We start from the raw sequence: 19,616 nt of genomic DNA on the forward strand, positions 1-19,616 counted from the left end.
CCCTGAAGGGGACAAAGACTGGGCCAGGATGGACGTGGGGGATCCCCAGCCGCTGGGCCTTTTTCCAGAGAGTGAGCTGATTTCGGTGGGCATGGACACCTTCATCCACCGCATCGATTCCACCGAGGTGATCTACCAGCCGCGCCGCAAGCGCGCCAAGCTCATCGGCAAGTACCTGATGGGGGACCTGCTCGGGGAGGGCTCGTACGGCAAGGTGAAGGAGGTGCTGGACTCCGAGACCTTGTGTCGCAGGGCGGTCAAGATCCTCAAGAAGAAAAAGCTACGCAGGATCCCCAATGGCGAGGCCAACGTCAAGAAGTAGGTGCCAAGGGCCTGGGGCCGGCCTTGAGCTTTCGGGCGGCCCTTCCTCTTTTCTCTCTACTTCCTGGCCCTATTCTTTCCTCCCCTCTAACCTTCCTCCCCTTCTCATTTCCTTCCTCCCTCTTTTTCCTCTCCCCTCTCTGCCACTATCCCTAAGCGTCACCGCGTAGGGACTGTGTGCTAGGGCAGCCCCCAGGACTTCCCTAGGGGGGAGGTCGTGTGGCCACGTCCAGCCCTCTTTTTTCGGCCGGATCTTGGCGCGGGCCTGGCCTGGCTTCCTTGGCGGGCGTTGCCAGGCGGGTGGCTACTTTGTTTACGGAGTCAGAGGGAACTGGTGGGGCCAAAAATAATGGTGAACACAGGCTGGGAGGCGGGAGGCAGGGGCAGGAGGTAGCTAGCCAGTGTTGGCGCTGGTCCCTGCGGTGTCCTGCGTGCTTGGTGTCGCTGGGCCTTGGGAACTCTATCGCCTGTCCGGCTGGGCGGAACTTAGGAAACCTCACCTACTGTCTTCCAAGAAGGGGCCTTATCTGTGGGGCCAGCACTGGCAGAGACTCTGCCTGGCTGGTGACCTTGCTTGTGGTCCTGTCCCAGGAAAAGCTGGGAGCTCCTTGTTTTTGCCAGCTGGGCGCTGCTCTTGAGTGGTTCTCACAGGGAGGTGGGTAGCTCCCCAGGACCAAGTGTGTGCACCCAGCTGGTGGAGCAGGGCAGGCTGGTGTCTTGGGCTAGCCTCAGACCTGTTTGGCTTCTTGTATAGGACTGGCCCTGGGTTATTCTGGCTCTGTGGGGCCTGGGGGTGTTCCTCCAGGTGTGACCAGCTAGAGGTTAGAGACCTGAGCTGGGGAAAACCTGGTTCCAAATCACTGTTTTCTGAAAGTGGAGGTGTCTTAGGCTGATAACCTTACATCTGGGTGGTGTCTACTGGTCTGCTGAGGCAAGCAGCCCCTCCCAGGTCTTCAGCCCCCTTTGGCTTCAGGGTTATGGCCCCTGGCAGCCCAATGTATCTGACTGTCCAGGTTGCCTGGATTCTGGCTTGAGGTCAGTAGCATTCCATGTGCACATGGCAAGCCTGTGTACTGTTTCTGCTTGTGACTGAGGGCGCCACAGCTCCATCCATGACTGCAAAGCCCTCACTAGCTATCTCAGGTTTCATGCCTTCTGTACCTAACATTGCCCAGTCAGGGTGTGGCTTGCAGAGCCAGGCAGGTTCAGGTGAGAGAAATTGATTCGTAGGCCCTGAAGTGGCCCCACCTGAATTAGTGGGGAGGCATGGGAGTGACAGGTGTCACGTGTGAGCTTAGAGGGACGTTGGACACAGTCTGTTGGAGGCCACCAGCTCCTAGATGGCTAGGGTGCTTGCTGTAAGGTGTTTGGACTGTTCCTCAAGAGCTGGAGTTGGTCTGGGCAAGTAGCACCTATTATCTCAGTGGTAGAGAGACTGAGGCAGGAAGATTGCTTCAGGTTTTAGACCAGCCATAAGGAAAACTGGACTTGACAAGATAGCTCTGTGGGTGAAGGCCCTGGGCCCCACACAGTGAAAGCAGACCCAGCTTCCATGTGTGTGCTATGACGCCTGCATACACACAAGATAAAAACCAGACTGTCTGACACACTGCCCTGTCCTGAGATCTTCGGATGACATGACCCAAGGCCAGGTGTCTGTGATGGAGGACTAGTGTGGCTGGTGTAGTGGGAACCCTGAGGCTGTGGGCATGTGGGCTGCCTCTGACCCACATGCACAGTCACAGCCTGGAAGGGGCAGCTTGGCTGACAGCTGGCCCAGTCAAAAAGGCTTCTTTGTTTTCAGGACTTAATAAACTCCACTCAAGTTGTCTCTCTCATGGTGAAGTGTCCGGAACCTTCCAGACCCAGTCTGTGTGCAAAGCTTTCTCTTTCCAATATGATAACTGTGGATGCCCGCCAAGGCATGGGGCAGTGTGGCGCCTCCCTTTCTGAGAAGGCCGCAGGGACCTGCTGCTCCTCAGTGTGCTGTGGGTGTCTTGCACTGACTTACCTGTGGGGCTTCATGTGAGCCTTGCTGCCCTTTGCTTGTGAATGGACATACTTCTGAAACCTGTCAGCAGGGACAGGTTAAGGAAGCGTGTCGGTGTCCGTGTGTGTGTGTGTGTGTGTGTGTGTGTGTGTGTGTGTGTGTGTGTGTGTGTGTGTGTGTGTGTGTGTGTGTGTGTGTCCGTGTGTCCGTGTGTCCGTGTGTGTGTGTGTGTGTGTGTGTGTGTGTGTGTGTGTGTGTGTGTGTGTGTCTCTCGCCCAAGACATGACTCCCAGTCTAGTGTCTGTATGCTACATTACAGTCTAGGGCATGAACCTGGCAAGAGCTCTCCACTGAAGCTGGTCAACCTGAGAATGCTTTTGTGTGTTTGCTTCTTGTTTGTTTTTTTTCTTGTGTATATAATTTTTTTTTTTTATCTTATGTGCATTGGTGTTTTACCTGCGTGTATGTCTGTGTGAGAGTGTTGGGTCCCTTGGTACTGGAGTTATAGACAGTTGTGAGCTGTCCTGTGGGTGCTGGGAATTGAACCCCGGTCCTCTGGAAGAGCAGTTAGTATTCTTTTGGTTTGGTTTGGTTTTTGAGACTGGGTTTCTCTGTATAGCCCTGGCTGTCCTGGAACTCACTCTGTAGACCAAGCTGGCCTCTAACTCACAGAGATCATCCCCCTGTCTCTTCCTCCTGAGTGCTGGGATGAAGGTATGTGCCACTACCGCCTGGCTTTCAGTCACTATTCTTAACCACTGAGCCATCTCCAGCCCTGTATATCTTGTATTTTTGTTTATGTGTGTTAGATGGGTAGGAATAGGGATGTTCATGTATTTGGAGTCCAGAAGAGGGCATTGTCCCCTGGAGCTGGACTTATGAGCTGACTAACATGGTGCAGGAAGCTGAACTTAGGTCTTAGGCAAGAGCCGAAAGCATTCTTCACCATTGAGCCCTCTCTAGTCCCCCATTTTGAGTGTTTTATGTCTCATGTAGCCCAGGCTAGACTTAGATTTGCTATGTAGTTAAGGATGACCTTGTATCTCTTGAGTGGTGGGGTATTATTTGTGTACTACCACCGTGCAAGGCATTATTTTGTGTCTCTGAGGCAGGGTCTTGCCATAATGCTTGCTCTTGAGTTCTGGGCATCAAGGGTTCTTCCTACTTCTGCTATGTGTGCTGAGGCCAGGCACACATCCCTATCAGGTTGCTTTCTGTCAGCTGCAGGTCTTGGATGGCCAGCTATGCTGTGGAACTCCTGTGCCTCTGCTCTCCCAGTTCACTAAGGTGAGGGCTCTTGCTGGCTCCTGGTCCTGACCCTCTTCATTCCTAGTTCCCTATGTTAGTCCTCCAGGTAAGCAGTTAGGGCCAAAGGAAGGCCCTGCTACCATGCTTAGTTGAGCTGTGTGCCCTTTGCAAAGTGTCTGGCCACCAGCTCTCCTTGGTGACAGGGAGCACCTGCTTGGGCAGAGTGGCCTGTGCTGGATGTCTGCTGGCCACTTAGGGATGGGGGTGCGCAATGTGCTCAGCTGTTGAGTGTTGCTGCTCTGTCTGGATCTGCACCTGTCTTTGTTGCTGGGGCCATGGGAGGTGTTGACGGCTCTCCAGGGACAACTGGAAGCTGCCCCATGGCGACTGGCGGGCTCTGCGATGTGGACTGCATGTAGTTGGGATGCTAGCAAGGTAGGAAGCAGAGCCCTGGACTTTGTTGGCTTTCAGTCCTCAGCTCACAGAACATCTACAGCATACTTGACAAGCTGCTCCCACTGCAGGGACCATGCTGTGAGGCTGCCTGTGCGCCCTCATCTACGCCGTGGCCTCCTGTGGGTCACTTCTCTGTGTGAGTTTGTGTGCATGTGGAAGCTCGAGGCCAGCCTTAGGCATTGTCTCTCAGGTGCACCTTATTTCAGACTGTGAGCTGGAGTGAGGTGACAGGCGGGTGTGTGTGCTCACAGTGTGCATCACCACTTAGGTCTTCATGGGTATTTGGGGGTCGTACTCAGGTCCTTGTACTCGCCTGTCAAGATTTATTTCTCTCTGTTAGCCACTTTCCTTGTCAGGGCACTGGACCTCGGTGGGGGTGGAGCACACACTGTTCAGGATGTTCAGGACGCTGCATCTGTTGTGGTTCCCACCTTTCCTTCTTCAGTGCTAGGGATGCAGCCAGGGCCTGGCACATGCAAGGCAGGTATCCTGTCACCTAGCTCTGCTATCTTGAGGGCTGAGTTGGCTTGGTGACTCCTCTCCTAAGCTTACGAGTCTATCTAGGGTGCAGGGATGCCTGTTACTAAAGGTGGGGGGTTGTCATCTCCAGCACATTTGTAGTCTCAACTCTGGTGAGTTGGCCAGAGAGTTTACTATGTATCCTGTCTGGGCCTTGCCTGGGCTGCCCAAGAGGAACTTGGGTGGGACCTAGCGGAAGGCACTTCCTCCCCTACCCGTACTCTCTGCTCTCAGCTGCACTTAGCTGACTTCTTACCTTCTCCAGTGCCATTGCACAGGCAGTTTCTGTCATTGTCATTTTTTGTTATTTTTGAGCCAGGGTGCTCTATGTAGCCCTGGCTGGCCTGCAGCTGCCTCTACTTTACTCCAGATGACTGACATGTGTGCAGCACCATGCCCACTTCCTTCTTCTTTTCACTGAACACGGGTGGGTGACACAAAGCCCTACAGCGCAAGGGCCTGCAGCTAGGGGGACGGGGCCCTTCCTGTGCTTGAGCCTGCCCAGGCCCTCAGGCTGCCTCCTGCCCTCATACATTCCTGTGGCACTGGGGGCTTGGTCAGGGCCTTAGATGTTTAACCAGTGAGCCTCATACAAGCTGTAAGCTTTTTTTCTTTTCTTTTATTGGTTTTTTGAGATAGGGTTTCTCTGTGTAGCTTTGGAGCCTGTTCTGGAACTAGCTAAACCAGGCAGGTTTCGAACTCACGGAGATCTGCCTGCCTCTGCCTCCAAGTGTTGGGGATTAAAGGCGTGCGCCACCACGGCCCAGCATGTAAGTTTTTCTTTATTAAAACTTAATGTACATGAGTATTTTGCCTACATGTTGTGCTCCTAATGCATACAACTCCTGGAGAAACCAAAAGAGGGCATCAATCTCCCAGAACTGGAGTTCTATATGGTTGTGAGCCACTGTACAGGTGCCAGGAATTGAACCTGAGTTGCCTGGAAGAGCTTGTAACTGATGAACTATGTCTCCAGCCTTAGTTTTTTGTTTGTTTGTTTGGTTTTTTGAGACAGGGTTTTTCTGTGGCTTTGGAGACTGTCCTGGAACTAGCGCTTGTAGACCAGGCTGGTCTCAAACTCACAGAGATCCGCCTGCCTCTGCCTCCCGAGGAGTGTTGGGACTAAAGGCGTGTGCCACCACTGCCTGGCTAAGCCTTGGTTTTTTTTTTTTTTTTTTTTTTTTTTTTTTTTTGTGTGTGTGTGTGTGTGTGTTTTGTTTTGTTTTTAGATTTATTTATTTATTTATTTGTGTGCGGTGTTCAGCCTGCATGTGTGCCTGCACGCCAGAAGAGGGCACCAAATCTCATTACAGATTGTTGTGAGCCACCATGTGGTTGCTGAGAATTGAACTCAGGACCTTTGGAAGAGTAGGCAGTGTTCTTAACCACTGAGCCATCGCTCCAGCCCAAGCCTTAGTTTTTTATTTATTTATTTATTTATTTATTTATTTATTTATTTATTTGGTTTTTCGAGACAGGGTTTCTGTGTGTAGCTTTGGAGCCTATCCTGGCACTCGAGTGCTCTGGAGACCAGTCTGGCCTTGAACTCACAGCAATCCACCTGCCTCTGCCTCCCGAGTGCTGGGATTAAAGGCGTGTGCCACCAACGCCCAGCTGCCTTAGTTTTTTTAAAACAGTATTTCACTATGAATGTAGCCTAGGCTGGCCTCAAACTCAGGATTCTCCCTGCGCATAGGGATTACAGGTGTGTGCACCATGCCCAGTCTTCAGGTTGCTGTCACCCTGTGTCATCACTTGTCTCCTTGCTGTCTGTCATTCAACACCTGTCAGGCTGCAGAAGAGTAAGAGTTTGCAGGCATAATTTCTTCCCTGCAGGGGAGGCTTGGCAGCAGGGCCGTGAGGTAGCTGGTCACATCACATTACATCACGTTTTCAGGCAGGAGGCACAGGGAGGCAGAATAGACCTTGGTGGCTAGCTTTTGGCATGTAATGTGACAGTTTAGCAAGGAAAGGGGAATGTGGGAGTAGGACGAGGCCTGCCAGAGCCAGCTAGAGTGCCTTCACTCACCTACTCACTCCAGATGTGGAGCCCATAACAGACCAAAGCCCAGCATGGCGAACAAGGAGCTCTACAGGGCACTAGCAGGAGTGTGGGTGAGAGGCCACTCATTCCAAGTGTCTCAAGCTCGAACCCTGAGGAGGGTGCTTTTTGTATCTTTTTTTTCTTTCTTTCTTTTTTAGGGTTAGGGTTAGCGTTAGGGTTAAGGTTAGGTTTAGGGTTAGGGGTTAGGGATCGGTCTGTGTTTAGGGTTATGGGTAAGGGTTAGGGTTAGGGTTAGTGTTAGACTTAGGGGCTTTTTGTATCTTCCAGGCAGGCTGCTATTCTGAGCAGCATTATTGCTCACTCTAGGAGAGAGGGACCTAATGAATCTGGTCAGTTTTAGGGACTTCCTAAATTTTGGGGGGTGGTTGTTGTGCTTTGTTTTTTTTTTTTTGAGACAGAGTTTCTCTGTGTAGCACTGACTGTCCTAGAATTAGCTCTGTACACCAGGCGGGCCTCCACCTCAGAAATTGCCTGTCTCTGCCTCCTGAGTGCTGGGATTAAAGGCGTGTGCCACCATCACTGGGCTCCCTGAAATTATTTTGTGTTGTTTACCTTCTGTCTTAAAGAACTTCCCTGCAGGATGGAATGTTTCAGTCTAAGAAGGAAGTGCTGCAGAACTCCCCCTCAGCTTCTGAGCAAAGGAAGAGGCAGAGCACCACACAGGCACACACGTGTGTGTGCACACACACATATTGCATGCATGCACACACACAATCAGGCATCACATGCGCCCCCCACCCACACACAGGCATCTCATGCATTCTCATATACACATATCGACTTATTTATTGAATTTGTTTTGTTTTTTCGAGACAGGGTTTCTCTGTGTAGTCCTGGCTGTCCTGGAGCTTGCTCTAGCTCATGCTGGCCTTAGATTTACAGAGATCTGCCTGCTTCTTTCTCCCAAGTGCTGCTGGGATTATAGGCAAAGCCACCAACGCCTGGCTTATTTATTTTTAGGACACGTCTCTACATAGTTCCAGCTGTCCTGGAATTCACTTTGTAGACCTCTAAGGGAAAGAGCTCTGCCTGCCTCTGCCTTCTGAACGGTGGGGCTAAAGCACTGCTTGTCTTGCAGTACTGTGAATGAGCCCAGGGCCTTTCTCCAGGCAGGTGCCCTGTTCAGAAGGCTGAGGGGAAGTTGAGGCATATTAGATGTTACTGTGTTAACATCCAGTTCCTCTTGAGGTCTTGCCCTGCCCCAGAGGCCTGCAAGCACACACCCACAGATGACACTGAGCCCAGGGAGTTGATGGACCCTTGGAGGTTAGGTTCTCAGTTCTGGGGGCCTTGAAGGTGGTTAGTTGTATCCAGGAACATTGGTGAAGCTACTTGATTCCCAAGAGGGAACCTCCGCTTGTGCTGTGCATAACCCGCAGTGGGTGGTGCCCACCCTAAGGGTAGGAGCATGCTCAACAAAGATTGAGACTGGAGAGTGCAGAGCCAGTCTGAAGGTGGTGGTTCAGTGCTGCCCTTGCAGGTGTGCTCTGTTAGCTGAGAATGGGTTGTGCTCTAAGAGGGCTCAGCTGGTGGGCAGCACATATGTGTAATGGCCTAAGTTGGGGCTGCTGGACAGGGCTGGAACCACAGAGTCACTGTGTGGTATGAAGGGGTGTTGGAGAGCACTGTCCATGGCAAGAGCCGTGTCTAGGGTCTGGGTGGTGATAGCTTGGGAGTGTGGATGATGTGGAGGACTTCACAGAACATCAGACTCTCTCCCCCGAGAACAGCATGGCTTGTATGCAGTGCCTAGGGAGTACAGTTCTAACTGCAGGGAGGGCAGTGTGGCCCTCGCCTCTGTGGGGCAGCTGATGGTTATATCTGGAAAGGTGGAGTGGTGCCAACCTTCACTGGTGTATGTGTGCTCATGTGCGTGTGCGCTAGCTGCTGACCATGTCTCTGTTAGCTAGGGTTGGCTGTCCTGTCCTGGGAGCCCATGGCCTCATGCTTGGGCCTCCACCTGGCCCTTCCTTTTGTGGCTATGCTGTACACAGCAGCCAGGAGACCATATGTCCAGGTGGGCTGCCTGTGGGGAGGTGGTCTGGCTCTATAGGGCACAGCTGTCAGCTGACTCAGCTCAAGTGTCCCCTCTGCCTTGATTGGCATCTGTACAATGAGTATTGACCTCTGTAACAATGATGTCCACCGGTGTGCTGGGCATGGCATCTGCCACAGCTCCCACATTCTTAGTGGGCTTCAGTCCCTGCTGTGACGTGGGGACATCAGCATGAGAGCCTTGATTCTAAAACCTCAGTAACTGCCCAAAACTCAGTGTAGAAGTAGGGAGCTGGTAGGGTTTGGCGTTGGGTCCTGCTGGATATGAGCACTGGTCCAGGCATTTTTGAGGTGACTTCCAAGACTGGGTGCTGTGGTTTCCTAACACCAGTGCCCCTCTGGGTACTCTTGGGTGACTCAAGATAGTCACTTCTGGTTGTGCATCTAGCCTGTGTGGTTTCTCTTTCATGTTTGGACTCTGGGAACAGAAAATGAACTAATACTGAGCTCCAAGGCCTCTTGTACCCACCACGTTGAGGATGGGTGGTTGTGTCCTGCTGGCCCCAGCATGTTCCCATCAGGCTGGGAGCACATAACAGCTCCATAAATTCCGTGTGCCCAGTCTGGGTGGGCACTGTTGAATTTGGACCCTGGGTGAAAGCATGGCTCTCAGAGCAAAACACCTCTTCCCCTGAAGCCTGCTTCCAAGGCCCACCCCTCCACACCAACCCTGTCACTGGGCCAGAAGGACAGCTCAGTGTGAGATGGATGCCCAGTGGGCTGCGCTCAGGGAGAATTGTAGGAGAAGTGGGACCTGGGGAAGTGAAGGCAGGCTAGGGAGGGATGCTTCTACCCAACTGAACGTGTCGGTGAGGATGCAAACCAAACTGGAGAGGAGTTTCATGCTGCCCTGACTATGGCATGCCAGCCTCACGAAGAATGTGCACAGTGTAGCTGCCACCACTGTCCAGTTCCACAGTGTTCTATCCCTCAAAGGCAGCCCTCATGAGCTGTCCATTCCAGCCATCTCCCGGCCCCAGTAAACCCTGTCTCTGGATTCTCTTGTTGTGTATGTTTCCTATCATGAAGGCCCACACTTTGTGGCCCTTTGTGCCTGCGTCTCTGACTGGGTATGATTGACAAGTGTCAGGGCTTTGTTCTGTTCACACTGGTGGTGGGTCATGCCACATGAGTCTATCCAGGTGTCGACGACCCTGGCCTGAGCCTTTTGGTTTCTGGGAGCCTTCTGTGTGTTAGGCTGTACAGGATGGGTGTTGGGCATGCACTTGGTGGTAGAGCTTCTGGTGTTAGTGCTGTGTTGCCGTCCAGGCATCAGCCCTGAACTGAGGAAAGCCTCTATTACTGGCTCAGCCCCCATCAACCTGTTGGACAGTGGCTCTCATTATGTGGGACCAATGTCTTCCTTGCTGCACCATGGTGGCTGTTCCTGCTCTTGACTGTCCTTCAGCCCAGTTGGGGGATATCCAGGTTTATGAAGTGGAACAGTGCTTGGGAGAAATTCCTGTGGCCCTGTCGTAGCCCAGCTCCAGGCTCATTAGGTACTGAGCTTGAGCCATTTGACATGGGCTTTGCTTTTATGAAGCAATCCCAGTGTCCCTGGGATGGAGCCAGGTGTCACAGGCACGCAGGAGGCGTGACCCCACCTTTCCCATGTCCACTGTGTTCCCAGATGGGCAGCTTTACAGCAGGCAGGGTCGGCTGAGCAGTGTCCTCTGTTACAGGGAGATCCAGCTGCTGCGGCGGCTGCGGCACCGGAATGTGATTCAGCTGGTGGACGTGCTGTACAATGAGGAGAAGCAGAAGATATATCCTGTGGGGTGGAGCGGGGTGGGATGGTCCCTGTGTGTGGTAGGGAGTGGAACCCTCTATAGCCGGAGCCTCTGGCTGCAGCTCAGTTCTGCGCGTTGTCCTGTGGTGCCTGGCAACTTAGCAGACAGGGTGAGCAGGGCATGGAGCTTCCATCTTGTGCCAGCCTGGTCTGGCCACTGGCTAGACTTGGGCACAATCTCGGATACCTGGAGTCCACATGCATTGTCAGTGCCTCTATTGTAGTAGTTTTCCTTGCTGCCCCTTCCCATGGGTAGAGCTTGCACAGCCTGCTCTGCATCTGGACAGTCCTGGGAGCCCATGGAGAGCCCAATGCCCTGTAGTTGGTTGCAGCCCCAACTTCCAGGCACCCCTTCCACCCTGTTCCAGTGATTAGACCAACCCATTTGTGGTCCCGTTGTGTCCTGTGCTTGACTCCATGGGGTCCAGGGCAGTGCAGTGGCCCTGTGGGCCCTGCGAGTACTGGCAGGGAGCAACAGAGGATGGCCAGAGATCAGAGTGGTAGCAGTCTACTGACCCAGCAGGGCCCTGTCTGTACCCTCAGCAGTGTCTTCACTGCCTCAGTTTCCCTCAGGTTTCAGGGCATTCCAGACCACTGTTGCTTGGAGCAGGGTTCCCAGGGCCTGGCGTGTGCTGCTTTCCTTAGCGCCCTACGTATATGGTGATGGAGTACTGCGTGTGTGGCATGCAGGAGATGTTGGACAGTGTGCCAGAGAAGCGCTTCCCGGTGTGCCAGGCCCATGGGTGAGTGCCCTGCTAGGTGCAGGAGGAGCAGCTAACACTCTCTGTGGCTCATGACAGCCATTGTTAGGAAAACCCAGATGTTTCTGGGCCCCCAGTTTTCAGCCCAGCCACTGTGCTTGGTAGTCACTCTCCTGTTAGGCCCTGTGGGCCCACTGCCCTGCAGAGTCTGACTCTGAAGCCTGGCCAACTCTCCCAGTCTCAGCACAGTTACAATCCCTGGTTGACACAGAACCAAGGGAAGGGGAAGAGGTCAAGCCAGAGGGGAGACTTGGCGCCCTGGGCCTAGGCACCCGTGACTGTGGCTGCCCTAGTGATCCCAATGGGCTCTGGCCTTCTAATTGTCATGTCTGTTTACCTGAACCCCAAATGCCTGTCCCCTTGTGGGCCAGGCCTTGTGACTCCCAAATTGCATAGCAGGCTTGTGTAGGCACCATGGTATGGGCTGGCTGAGACCCTGTGGGGCCTGAGCTGGTCCCACCCATTCAGGTACTTCCGCCAGCTGATTGACGGCCTGGAGTACCTACACAGCCAGGGCATTGTGCACAAGGACATCAAGCCGGGCAACCTGCTGCTCACCACCAACGGCACGCTCAAGATCTCCGACCTGGGTGTTGCCGAGGTAGGCACCGTGTGCAGGGCTCCTGGGCCACTTCTCCTGAGCACTCCTGACTCTCACTGCCCTGCAGGCCCTGCACCCTTTCGCTGTGGATGACACCTGCCGGACGAGCCAGGGCTCCCCGGCCTTCCAGCCACCCGAGATCGCCAACGGACTCGACACCTTCTCAGGTTTCAAGGTGGACATCTGGTCAGCTGGGGTCACACTGTAAGTGTCCTGGACCCTGCAGTAGATGGGGAACTGTGGGTTTTCTCTAGTGTTCTTGGGCCAGCAGTTTGGACATTGCAGGTCTGTGGGTGTAGTTCTGCTCCACATACCTCCTCACAGGGCATTGCTGCATGTAGGGTGCTGGTAGATGGCTGCACATCTGCCAGTTAACATTACCTGGCCTCTGGCCTCAGCTGTGGCCAGCACTGACACTGTCCTCCTCTGTGAAGCTACAACATCACCACAGGCCTGTATCCATTCGAGGGAGACAATATCTACAAGCTGTTTGAGAACATCGGGAGAGGGGACTTCACCATCCCTTGTGACTGCGGCCCACCACTTTCTGACCTGCTCCGAGGTGGGCATCTTCCTGGTGACTTGTAGGTCACCTTGCATGCCAGGGCAGCTGGGGACAGAGCCCCTGGTCTGTGGAGAGGTTCTGAGTCAGTGGGACTCTCCTGCAGAGGTGGCAGTGGGGCAGGGCCAGTGGCCTGACTTGACTAATAGAACAGCTTCGGTCAACTGGCAGAGGAGGTCCCTGGGATGCAGTTTCCTTGGTGCCTGTGCAGATAATGCAGGGTTATCTTGTGTGTCCTGGGCTCTGCACCAGGTGGCACTGGCTTCAGCTTTGATGGCCCCATCCAGGGGGTCTCAATGCTATGCCCAGGCTGCCTGCTGCTGTCTCACTGGGGCCTAGGAAGGCCAGCTGGATGGATGGTGGGGCGGGGCTGTGGCATGGAGAAGGCCGGCACCTGCTGCACTGACTCTTGTGTTACACAGGGATGTTGGAGTACGAGCCAGCCAAGAGGTTCTCCATCCGACAGATCAGGCAGCACAGGTGAGCGCTGCCCTTGCAGTGCACCCAAGAGCATGATACAGATGCACAGGAGTGAGGATGTGTGTGCATGTCGGGTGCTGGCCTGGAGAGGTGCTGTGTGAACTTGGGCTATAAGGGTGCTAGCTCTTCCTCCCTCCTGGTGCCCAGTACAGGCATGGCTAAGAGCCTTCCAGCACCTCCCTGTCCCAGGCTCACCTCCCTCTACTGTCCTGTTGAGGGGTGCAGGCAGCTGTGTGGCTGAGCAGCTGGAGCTTCAGGGCCCAGAGCTGAAGGCAGTTCTTCCATGGTGGGAGGGTGTGGCAGGAGTAGATGGAAAGAGCACAGAAGGCCTGGCCACACCTCAAGGGAGGTGCCACTCTGGACCCCAGCTGGCCATTGACCTAGGGGAGCCTGGGTGTGCAGCCAGGGAGGCCAGAGGGAAATGTGAGGCACTGTATCTTCCCCCACATGAGGTTGGGGCCTTTTGGAGGCAGTGGAGCCTCTGCCCTATCCTTTACTCAGTACTCACCTGGTAGGAGCCCTGGGTCCAGGGAGGCCTGTGGTCTCTGGCCCCACCAGTTGTTCCTGTGCCTATTAACTGCCTCTGTGCTGGGCAGGGTCATCAGGGTGTTCCCCAGGGAAGGCTTCCAGCCTGTTTCTATTCGGGATAGGTGGAACCACAGGTGCATGGCCTGATTGCTCACCTTGGGCCAAGGAGCTGTGGTTGCCAGCTGTGGTCAGTGGCTTCTGGGGGTGTTAGTATGAGTGCACATGACAGGACCCTGGACCCTTTTGCTGAGACCTCAGGCCTATAGCCTGAGTGGCCAGCTGAGGTCACTGGGCACCCAGCACCTGATGGCTCTACTGCACCTGGCCGTTTACAGCTGGTTCAGGAAGAAACATCCCCTGGCTGAAGCACTTGTGCCCATCCCACCAAGCCCGGACACTAAGGATCGCTGGCGCAGTATGACAGTGGTGCCCTACCTGGAGGACCTGCATGGCCATGCTGATGAGGATGAGGATGAGGACTTGTTTGACATTGAGGATGGCATCATCTACACCCAGGACTTCACGGTGCCTGGTGAGCTGGCTTGTCTTGGGTCACCCTGGAGCTAGTGCTTTTGTGCTCTCTGGGGCTGGTCCTTTCCCCAAGGCTCCAGTCTGACTTGAGCCACCAAACTTCCAAAGCCATCCTGTTGGCTGTGGCAATCTACTCTGAGCTAGCTGAAGGGCTCCCTGGGCCCCATCTACAGCTTCTCATGGCCTCCCTGGCTGCGTATAGCAGGAGGAGGGGACCCTGGAGGGCAGTGGGCAGGTGCCCTGAGACAGCCACATGAGGGAGGGTCCAGTGGCCCTCAGTCCTGGCCATGCCTGACCTTATATCGCCTTCTTCCCCAGGTGTCGAGGAGGAGGCGGCCGAGGCAGGGCTTAGCGAGGATGCATGCGACCCATGCATGTGGAGGAGCCAGGGCGCAGGCCTTCCTGGAGAGGAGCCCGAGGAGGGGTTCGAGGCCTTAGTGTAGCTCCCTGGCTGCTGCCCCACCCATGCCCTCCATAAAGCTTTGTCCACTGTGTCTGTAGGTGGATGCTTGCTGCGACTGCCCTTCCCTGTCCTACCCCGGCAGGGTTCCCACCAGGGTATCAAACAACACACCCGGGTCCAAGGCCTGAAGCAGGCCTTCAGTGCCAAGGTTACCACTGGTTAGGGCTCTCAGGGCCCTTGTCCTTGTGCCCCTCAGGCAAGCCCTGCTGGTAGGCAGCTCCTGGCCCTTCAAAGAGTTGTGTGTGGGAGGGTGAGGCCCCTGGTTTCCCTGTAGTAATTGAGGACTCTGGAAGCAGTGTCTGCTGGGTGCCAGCTAGGACCCTAATATCCAGTATGGGCCCTGGCCAGTCCTCAAGGTTTAGTCCTCCTAATAGTGTCTTTTGCTCAGACAGTGAGGGTTCTGGCACCTGGAGCCATTGGCTGGAATGTGCAACAGGCTAGACTCTCATGAGGACCGGCAGCTGGCAGGGCCTCCATGTGGGCCCCTCGGTCGGGGAGAGGTGCACCTGTGACATTGCACTCACTGCACCTTGGGGACCCTCGGGGCAGCAGTGGTTTGAAGGAAGGCGAGGCCACAGGGAGGGGTCTGGGGACATTGCCTTGTGTCTGGGTGGCTGTGGGGCCCATGTGTCACCCGGGATAGTGCTGTATAGTGGCAGCCTCTGCACCTGGCATGAGGATTGTGCTCTGCAACAAGAGGACAAAGGCATCTTCTACCCACCCTGTGGGGAACTGGGGAGGGACTTCCTGCTACAGGGTCCACCTAACCTCATGCCCCAGGGTCCAGCCAGCCCAGAGTGAGGGGCATGGTGGGTGCTACCAGTGTGGGCCAAATCAGAGGTTTTGGGAGAGGGACTCTGGATCCAAGGCCACAGGCAGGAGACCTCTACTGGGTTCCCATAGCCACATCTCAAGCATCTGGTCACTATGTAGTCACATGCTAGAGACTGCCTACTTCCTGAGGAGCTTCGGGAGAGGCGACCTGTCCCCACCATGAAGGCAGGCCAGCAGAGCAAGCTAGGCTTATAGCCCCCAGCTGGACGGTCTCCCCATCCTCAGCACAGCTAGTAGCCCCCAGGCCGAGTGCTTCATCTCCATGGGCCTGTTGTGGGTCTAGAGCCTGGCTCACTTGGAGAGAGAGCTCTGTGAGCTGGTGCTTGGGCTGCCCGTGCTAGACAGGCAGGTGAGCATGGGTGTGCTGCAGGGGGGCTAGGGCAGACCACTGGAAAGGCTGGGCCTGGCTGGACAGGCCTTTAGAGCCACTGAGGGACTGTGCTGGAGGCTAGAAGGCCTAGCCTGACCAGCCTCTGGCACAGTTGGGGCTGGCTGGGCCCTGGGGCTTTGGGTTGCCTGTCCCTTGCTTGGCTCAAGCCATGCCTGCCATCTTCCCGCAGGACAGGTCCTGGAAGAAGTGGGTCAGAATGGACAGAGCCGCAGCCTGCCCAAAGCTGTGTGTGTGAATGGCACAGAGCCCCAGCTCAGCAGCAAGGTGAAGGCCGAAGGCCGATCCAGCACCGTCAACCCTGTTCGCAAGGCATGCTCCAGCAACAAGATCCGCCGACTCTCAGCCTGCAAGCAGCAGTGACTGCAGCCTGCAGGTGGGCACAGGGCCAGAGTGGAGAAAGCCCTGCTTGGTATTCAATGGGTGTCTGCCATGTTCCTTCCCTGGGGACGAGGCTCCGCTGGCCACATGGGATGAGCTCTGGTGACTGAGGCCACAGCCTTTACCAGTCATGGTTGTGCGAAGGGGTCTGCTCCCCCTCGGGGGTGGCCTGCACCTGCAGGGTCCAGGTGCTGAGTGACCCCCTTCTTTCTGCAGTGTGTCACCAGGATCTCTGGGCAGGTGCCCCAGCAAGGCTGCGGTTCTTGGGCCCACCCTTCCGAACACTCGGACATTGGAGCCGAGGGTGGACCCACCACCCCAGAAGCACTTTATGTCGAGACCACTGGCCGGCCTCGCCCGCATGCCGCCCCGTGAGCCTCGCTGTCTTTGGGTTGGTTCTTTTTTTTTTTTTTTTTTTTTTTTTTTTAATAAAACAGGTGGATTTGAGCTGTGGCTGTGAGGGTGTTTGGGAATGTGGAGCAGGCGAGGCGCACTGCAGGCCTGCAGAGAAAACCCAGAGCAAGCGAATATGCAGAGACATTTATGATCAACCAGACAACACAACTACCCACAGAGGGCAGGGAGTGGGTGGGCACTCACAGCGAGGCCGCCCTATATTTTGGCAATAAATAAAGCTTGGGAAACTTGAAGCTGCTGCCTGGGCCTTTCTGTCCGCGTGTTCAAAGCCCAAGGCTTGGGGAGGAGTTGGGGGAGGGGGTCCTGTGCACATGCTGAGAGCAGGAGGCTGATTATTGCTCGGAGAGGGAGGGTACGGTGCTGTACGGCTGCTGCCTGAGCACACCACGATGAGGTAAAACAGATTCGGGGTTTGGCGCGGCGAGCTTCTCTCTGATCCTCAGTGCCCTACTGTCCCTTCCCCTCCAGAAGGTTCACACATGCGGTTGGCAGGCAATGGCACCGCCAGCACGAGCTCACGAATGGTGGTTTGCTGATCCTGGAGGGAGGCTACACATGCTTTTCAGAACAACCTGTTTCACCCGCCTCCGCGGCGAGGCTGGGTGCCATGGTCCATCAAGTAAGGACTGGAGAGTCGGAACTCTGCATCCTCCCTGCAGCTGAGTCAGGGTCCTGGGGCCTCGCGCCCTGGGAGGCCGCTGCGACCCGCGAAGTGCCCGAGGTAACACTGCCACGTGCGCAGTTGGGACTGGGCTGTGTGCACATGCACGGCAACCCTGGGTTCCCCGCTGTCGCCGCCGTCCCCGCAGCGGCCCCACATACCACCAGAGAAGCTGCCGAGAGGCGGGTCGAGTTCACAGAGCTTTAGGCCGGGCTGTGGTCAGGGGACGTGGGGGCAGCAGCAGCGACGATCAGCACCGGGGATGAGGCAACAGGCTCAGGGAGACGGGGCGCGAAGAGTCTCTCGTCGAGGCTGGCTGCCAGCTTGTCCAGCAGCGCCCCGGCGGGCTCGACACACAGCCCAGAGCCTGGGCAACTACCGCTTCCGCTGCCGGGCTCCTCCTCGATGACCGGGATGGACGTGTCGTCCCCCGTGGTTGGCAGTGCACGGCCTTCGGGAGGACAATCGACGCTGTCGCCACGCCGCAAGGGCGCACGAGCGGGACGCACCACCCCGGGGGGCGTGGCCACGCGTGCGCCGCCGGGGTCGCTGTGCTGCCGGCCTCTTTGCTGCCACTGTTTACGCGCATGGGCGTGAGGGTGCGCTCGTGCGCGATGGCGTGGTGCATCATCGAAATGCGGGTCGTGGCGCAGAAACTCGTGGAAAAGCGCGTCCGTCTTCTCGTCTATGCTGTAGTCACGGCGTGGCCTGCGTGGCCAGGCTCGCGGGCTGCGTGGAGGGCTGCGGGCTGGAGCGGGAAATTCGGAGGCTTCGTCTCCCGCGCCGCGGCCCTCGATGCTCGCATACCCACTGTCCATCTGCAGCAGGCGGCGGGCTTCACCGTCCTTAGGCCGCAGAGCAGGAGGAGACTCCGGTGGGGGTGGGAAGGCGGGTGCTACGCCGCCGCCCCCGGAGCCTGAGCCTGAGCTGTCGCCGCTGCGTACGGAGTCGCGGTCGTTCCCGCTGCTGCTGTGGTCCGATGCAGTGGCCGCGTGGAGCTCGAGGGAAGCACGAAGGCTCCACAGGTCACGGTAGCTGCACTGTGCATGCTCGACGTCCTGCTCTTGCTGCGGGTCCTGCTGCTGCGCATGCTCGGGCCCCAAACTGTGCTCCGGGGGAGTCTCGGGGCTTGCTCCTCCCGCCGCCTCGGCTGCCTCTAGCCTGCAAGGCCAGGCCCACTTGGTCAGGGCCTGCAGGCCTTGCCCTGCCCTGCCGGCCACACGTTTGTGCATTAGGGACTATGGACATGGAGGGACCCCCATGGAGCCTGGGTCACTCCTAGATACATTCTCTTGATGTGCAAGGGGACTTCAGGGACGGGACCTGAACTAGGCTCCAAATCGGACTCTTGTTCTAGATGGTTACTTCACCTACTGGTCAGGGGCTGATAGGGCCAGGTGTGAATCACAGAAGCCAAGGGTCACCCCCAAGTTTGCAGGGTCTCGGCCTGTATCCTACTGGTTTTAGCATTTGGGAATTTTGCTTTAGGGCTGCAGGGGGTGGGAGGGGCTCCTGATAGAAACAGTCACCAAGGCTTCTGTGAGGAATCAGGCCATACATCAGGAGCGCAGGTAGGTAGAAGGGTCGCTGGGACCACCGAAGAGCCTTTCAGGCCTCGGAGTCTGCCACAAATTGGCAGGCCCAGGGTAGGCCCAAGCCCACTACCCTGCTCAGGTGGGTGTCCCATCTTGGAGACCTTGGAGCCATCATCTGCCCACCTACCCTTACCCAGTCTCTCCCTGTTTCCCTCCTCCTTCTCCGGTCTGCGCTGGAGAGGTGGCCCCCATGAAGTGGCCAGGGTGACTCGAGTTCGTGTCCAGAGGGCCAGGAGGGCAGTCCCCGGGCCACCTAGGGGGGACGGGGCAGGGCAGGGGCCCACAGGCCCACCCTTAACACCTCTATCTACTGAAAAATACCTGCCGAGAGTGGGGGGCGGGCTGGTGGGGCTGGCCAGAAAGGGGCGGGGGGGTGGGAAGGCCACCGAATCGCCTGCGCTGGCAATGTACTGAATGAAGTCCGCATGGGGGGCGTCCCCCTCTTGCTCCATGCTCTCACTGGCTGCCCGCTGCCGCTGAAAGTGGTGCCGCTTAGGGGAACCTGGTGGGGTGGCGTGGGAGTGGGGGGGTGTCAGTCAGTTGAAGAAAGCCAGCAGAGGGCAGCCAGCATGATCTGGAAGTCCTCAGGGGAAAGCAGTCCAGACACAACAGCCCTGACTGGACAGGTGCTGGCTGCCATGAGAAAGGACACCCAATAGCCCAGCTCTTGCTGAAGCAGGAGGTACTGGGGAGCTGGGGTTATGGAAGGAGAGAAGGTGACACCTGCAGGCTGCACTCTGGCCTGGGAAGCTTGGGGGGAACTGCTCCACCCCTGCCCCAGCTCCTGGCCAGAAGCCAGGATCTTCCCCAAACACAACTGCCAGTGGGCAGGCTTCCAGGTGGGGTGGGAGCCACCCAGCAAACAGGTTCTGGGCCGACACAGCAACCTGTGGTTAATCAGCACCAGGAATCATGACTCCATCTCAGAACCCAGGTCCTCCTCCCACAGTAGCACCCCAGAAAGGGAGGGT

The 19,616-nt window shown here is 56.3% G+C and overlaps 2 protein-coding genes across 7 annotated transcripts in view; one reads left to right on the forward strand and one right to left on the reverse strand.

Moving 5' to 3' along the window:
- On the forward strand, positions 1-19,104 carry Stk11 (serine/threonine kinase 11). 4 transcript variants are annotated; one of them, XM_027419394.2, is made up of 11 exons: positions 1-318; positions 10,337-10,420; positions 11,097-11,186; positions 11,673-11,805; positions 11,873-12,009; positions 12,240-12,367; positions 12,790-12,847; positions 13,711-13,907; positions 15,769-15,967; positions 16,189-16,363; positions 16,858-19,104. In XM_027419394.2, exons 1-11 carry the CDS (start codon positions 29-31, stop codon positions 17,050-17,052), a joined length of 1,686 nt encoding a protein of 561 aa, XP_027275195.2. In that variant the 5' UTR covers positions 1-28; the 3' UTR covers positions 17,053-19,104. The 4 variants fall into 4 exon arrangements, with proteins under 4 accessions (XP_027275195.2, XP_027275197.1, XP_027275196.2 ...); XM_027419396.2 differs by lacking the exon at positions 16,858-19,104 and having other exon boundaries at positions 15,764-15,967; positions 16,189-16,327; XM_027419395.2 differs by lacking the exons at positions 10,337-10,420; positions 11,097-11,186.
- The window catches only part of Cbarp (CACN subunit beta associated regulatory protein), a 17,756-nt gene continuing 14,637 nt past the window's right edge, over positions 16,498-19,616 (reverse strand). For all 3 annotated transcript variants that reach the window (XM_027419393.2, XM_035445794.1, XM_027419392.2), the window contains exons 9-10: positions 18,967-19,147; positions 16,498-18,211 (exon numbers count right to left, since the gene is read on the reverse strand). In XM_027419393.2, the coding sequence (XP_027275194.1) occupies positions 17,254-18,211; positions 18,967-19,147 (1,139 nt within the window). In that variant the 3' untranslated portion in view covers positions 16,498-17,253. The remainder of the gene's footprint in view (positions 18,212-18,966; positions 19,148-19,616) is intronic.

Source organism: Cricetulus griseus, chromosome 5 (assembly GCF_003668045.3).
Source record: "Cricetulus griseus strain 17A/GY chromosome 5, alternate assembly CriGri-PICRH-1.0, whole genome shotgun sequence".
Taxonomy (NCBI): Eukaryota; Metazoa; Chordata; class Mammalia; order Rodentia; family Cricetidae; genus Cricetulus; species Cricetulus griseus.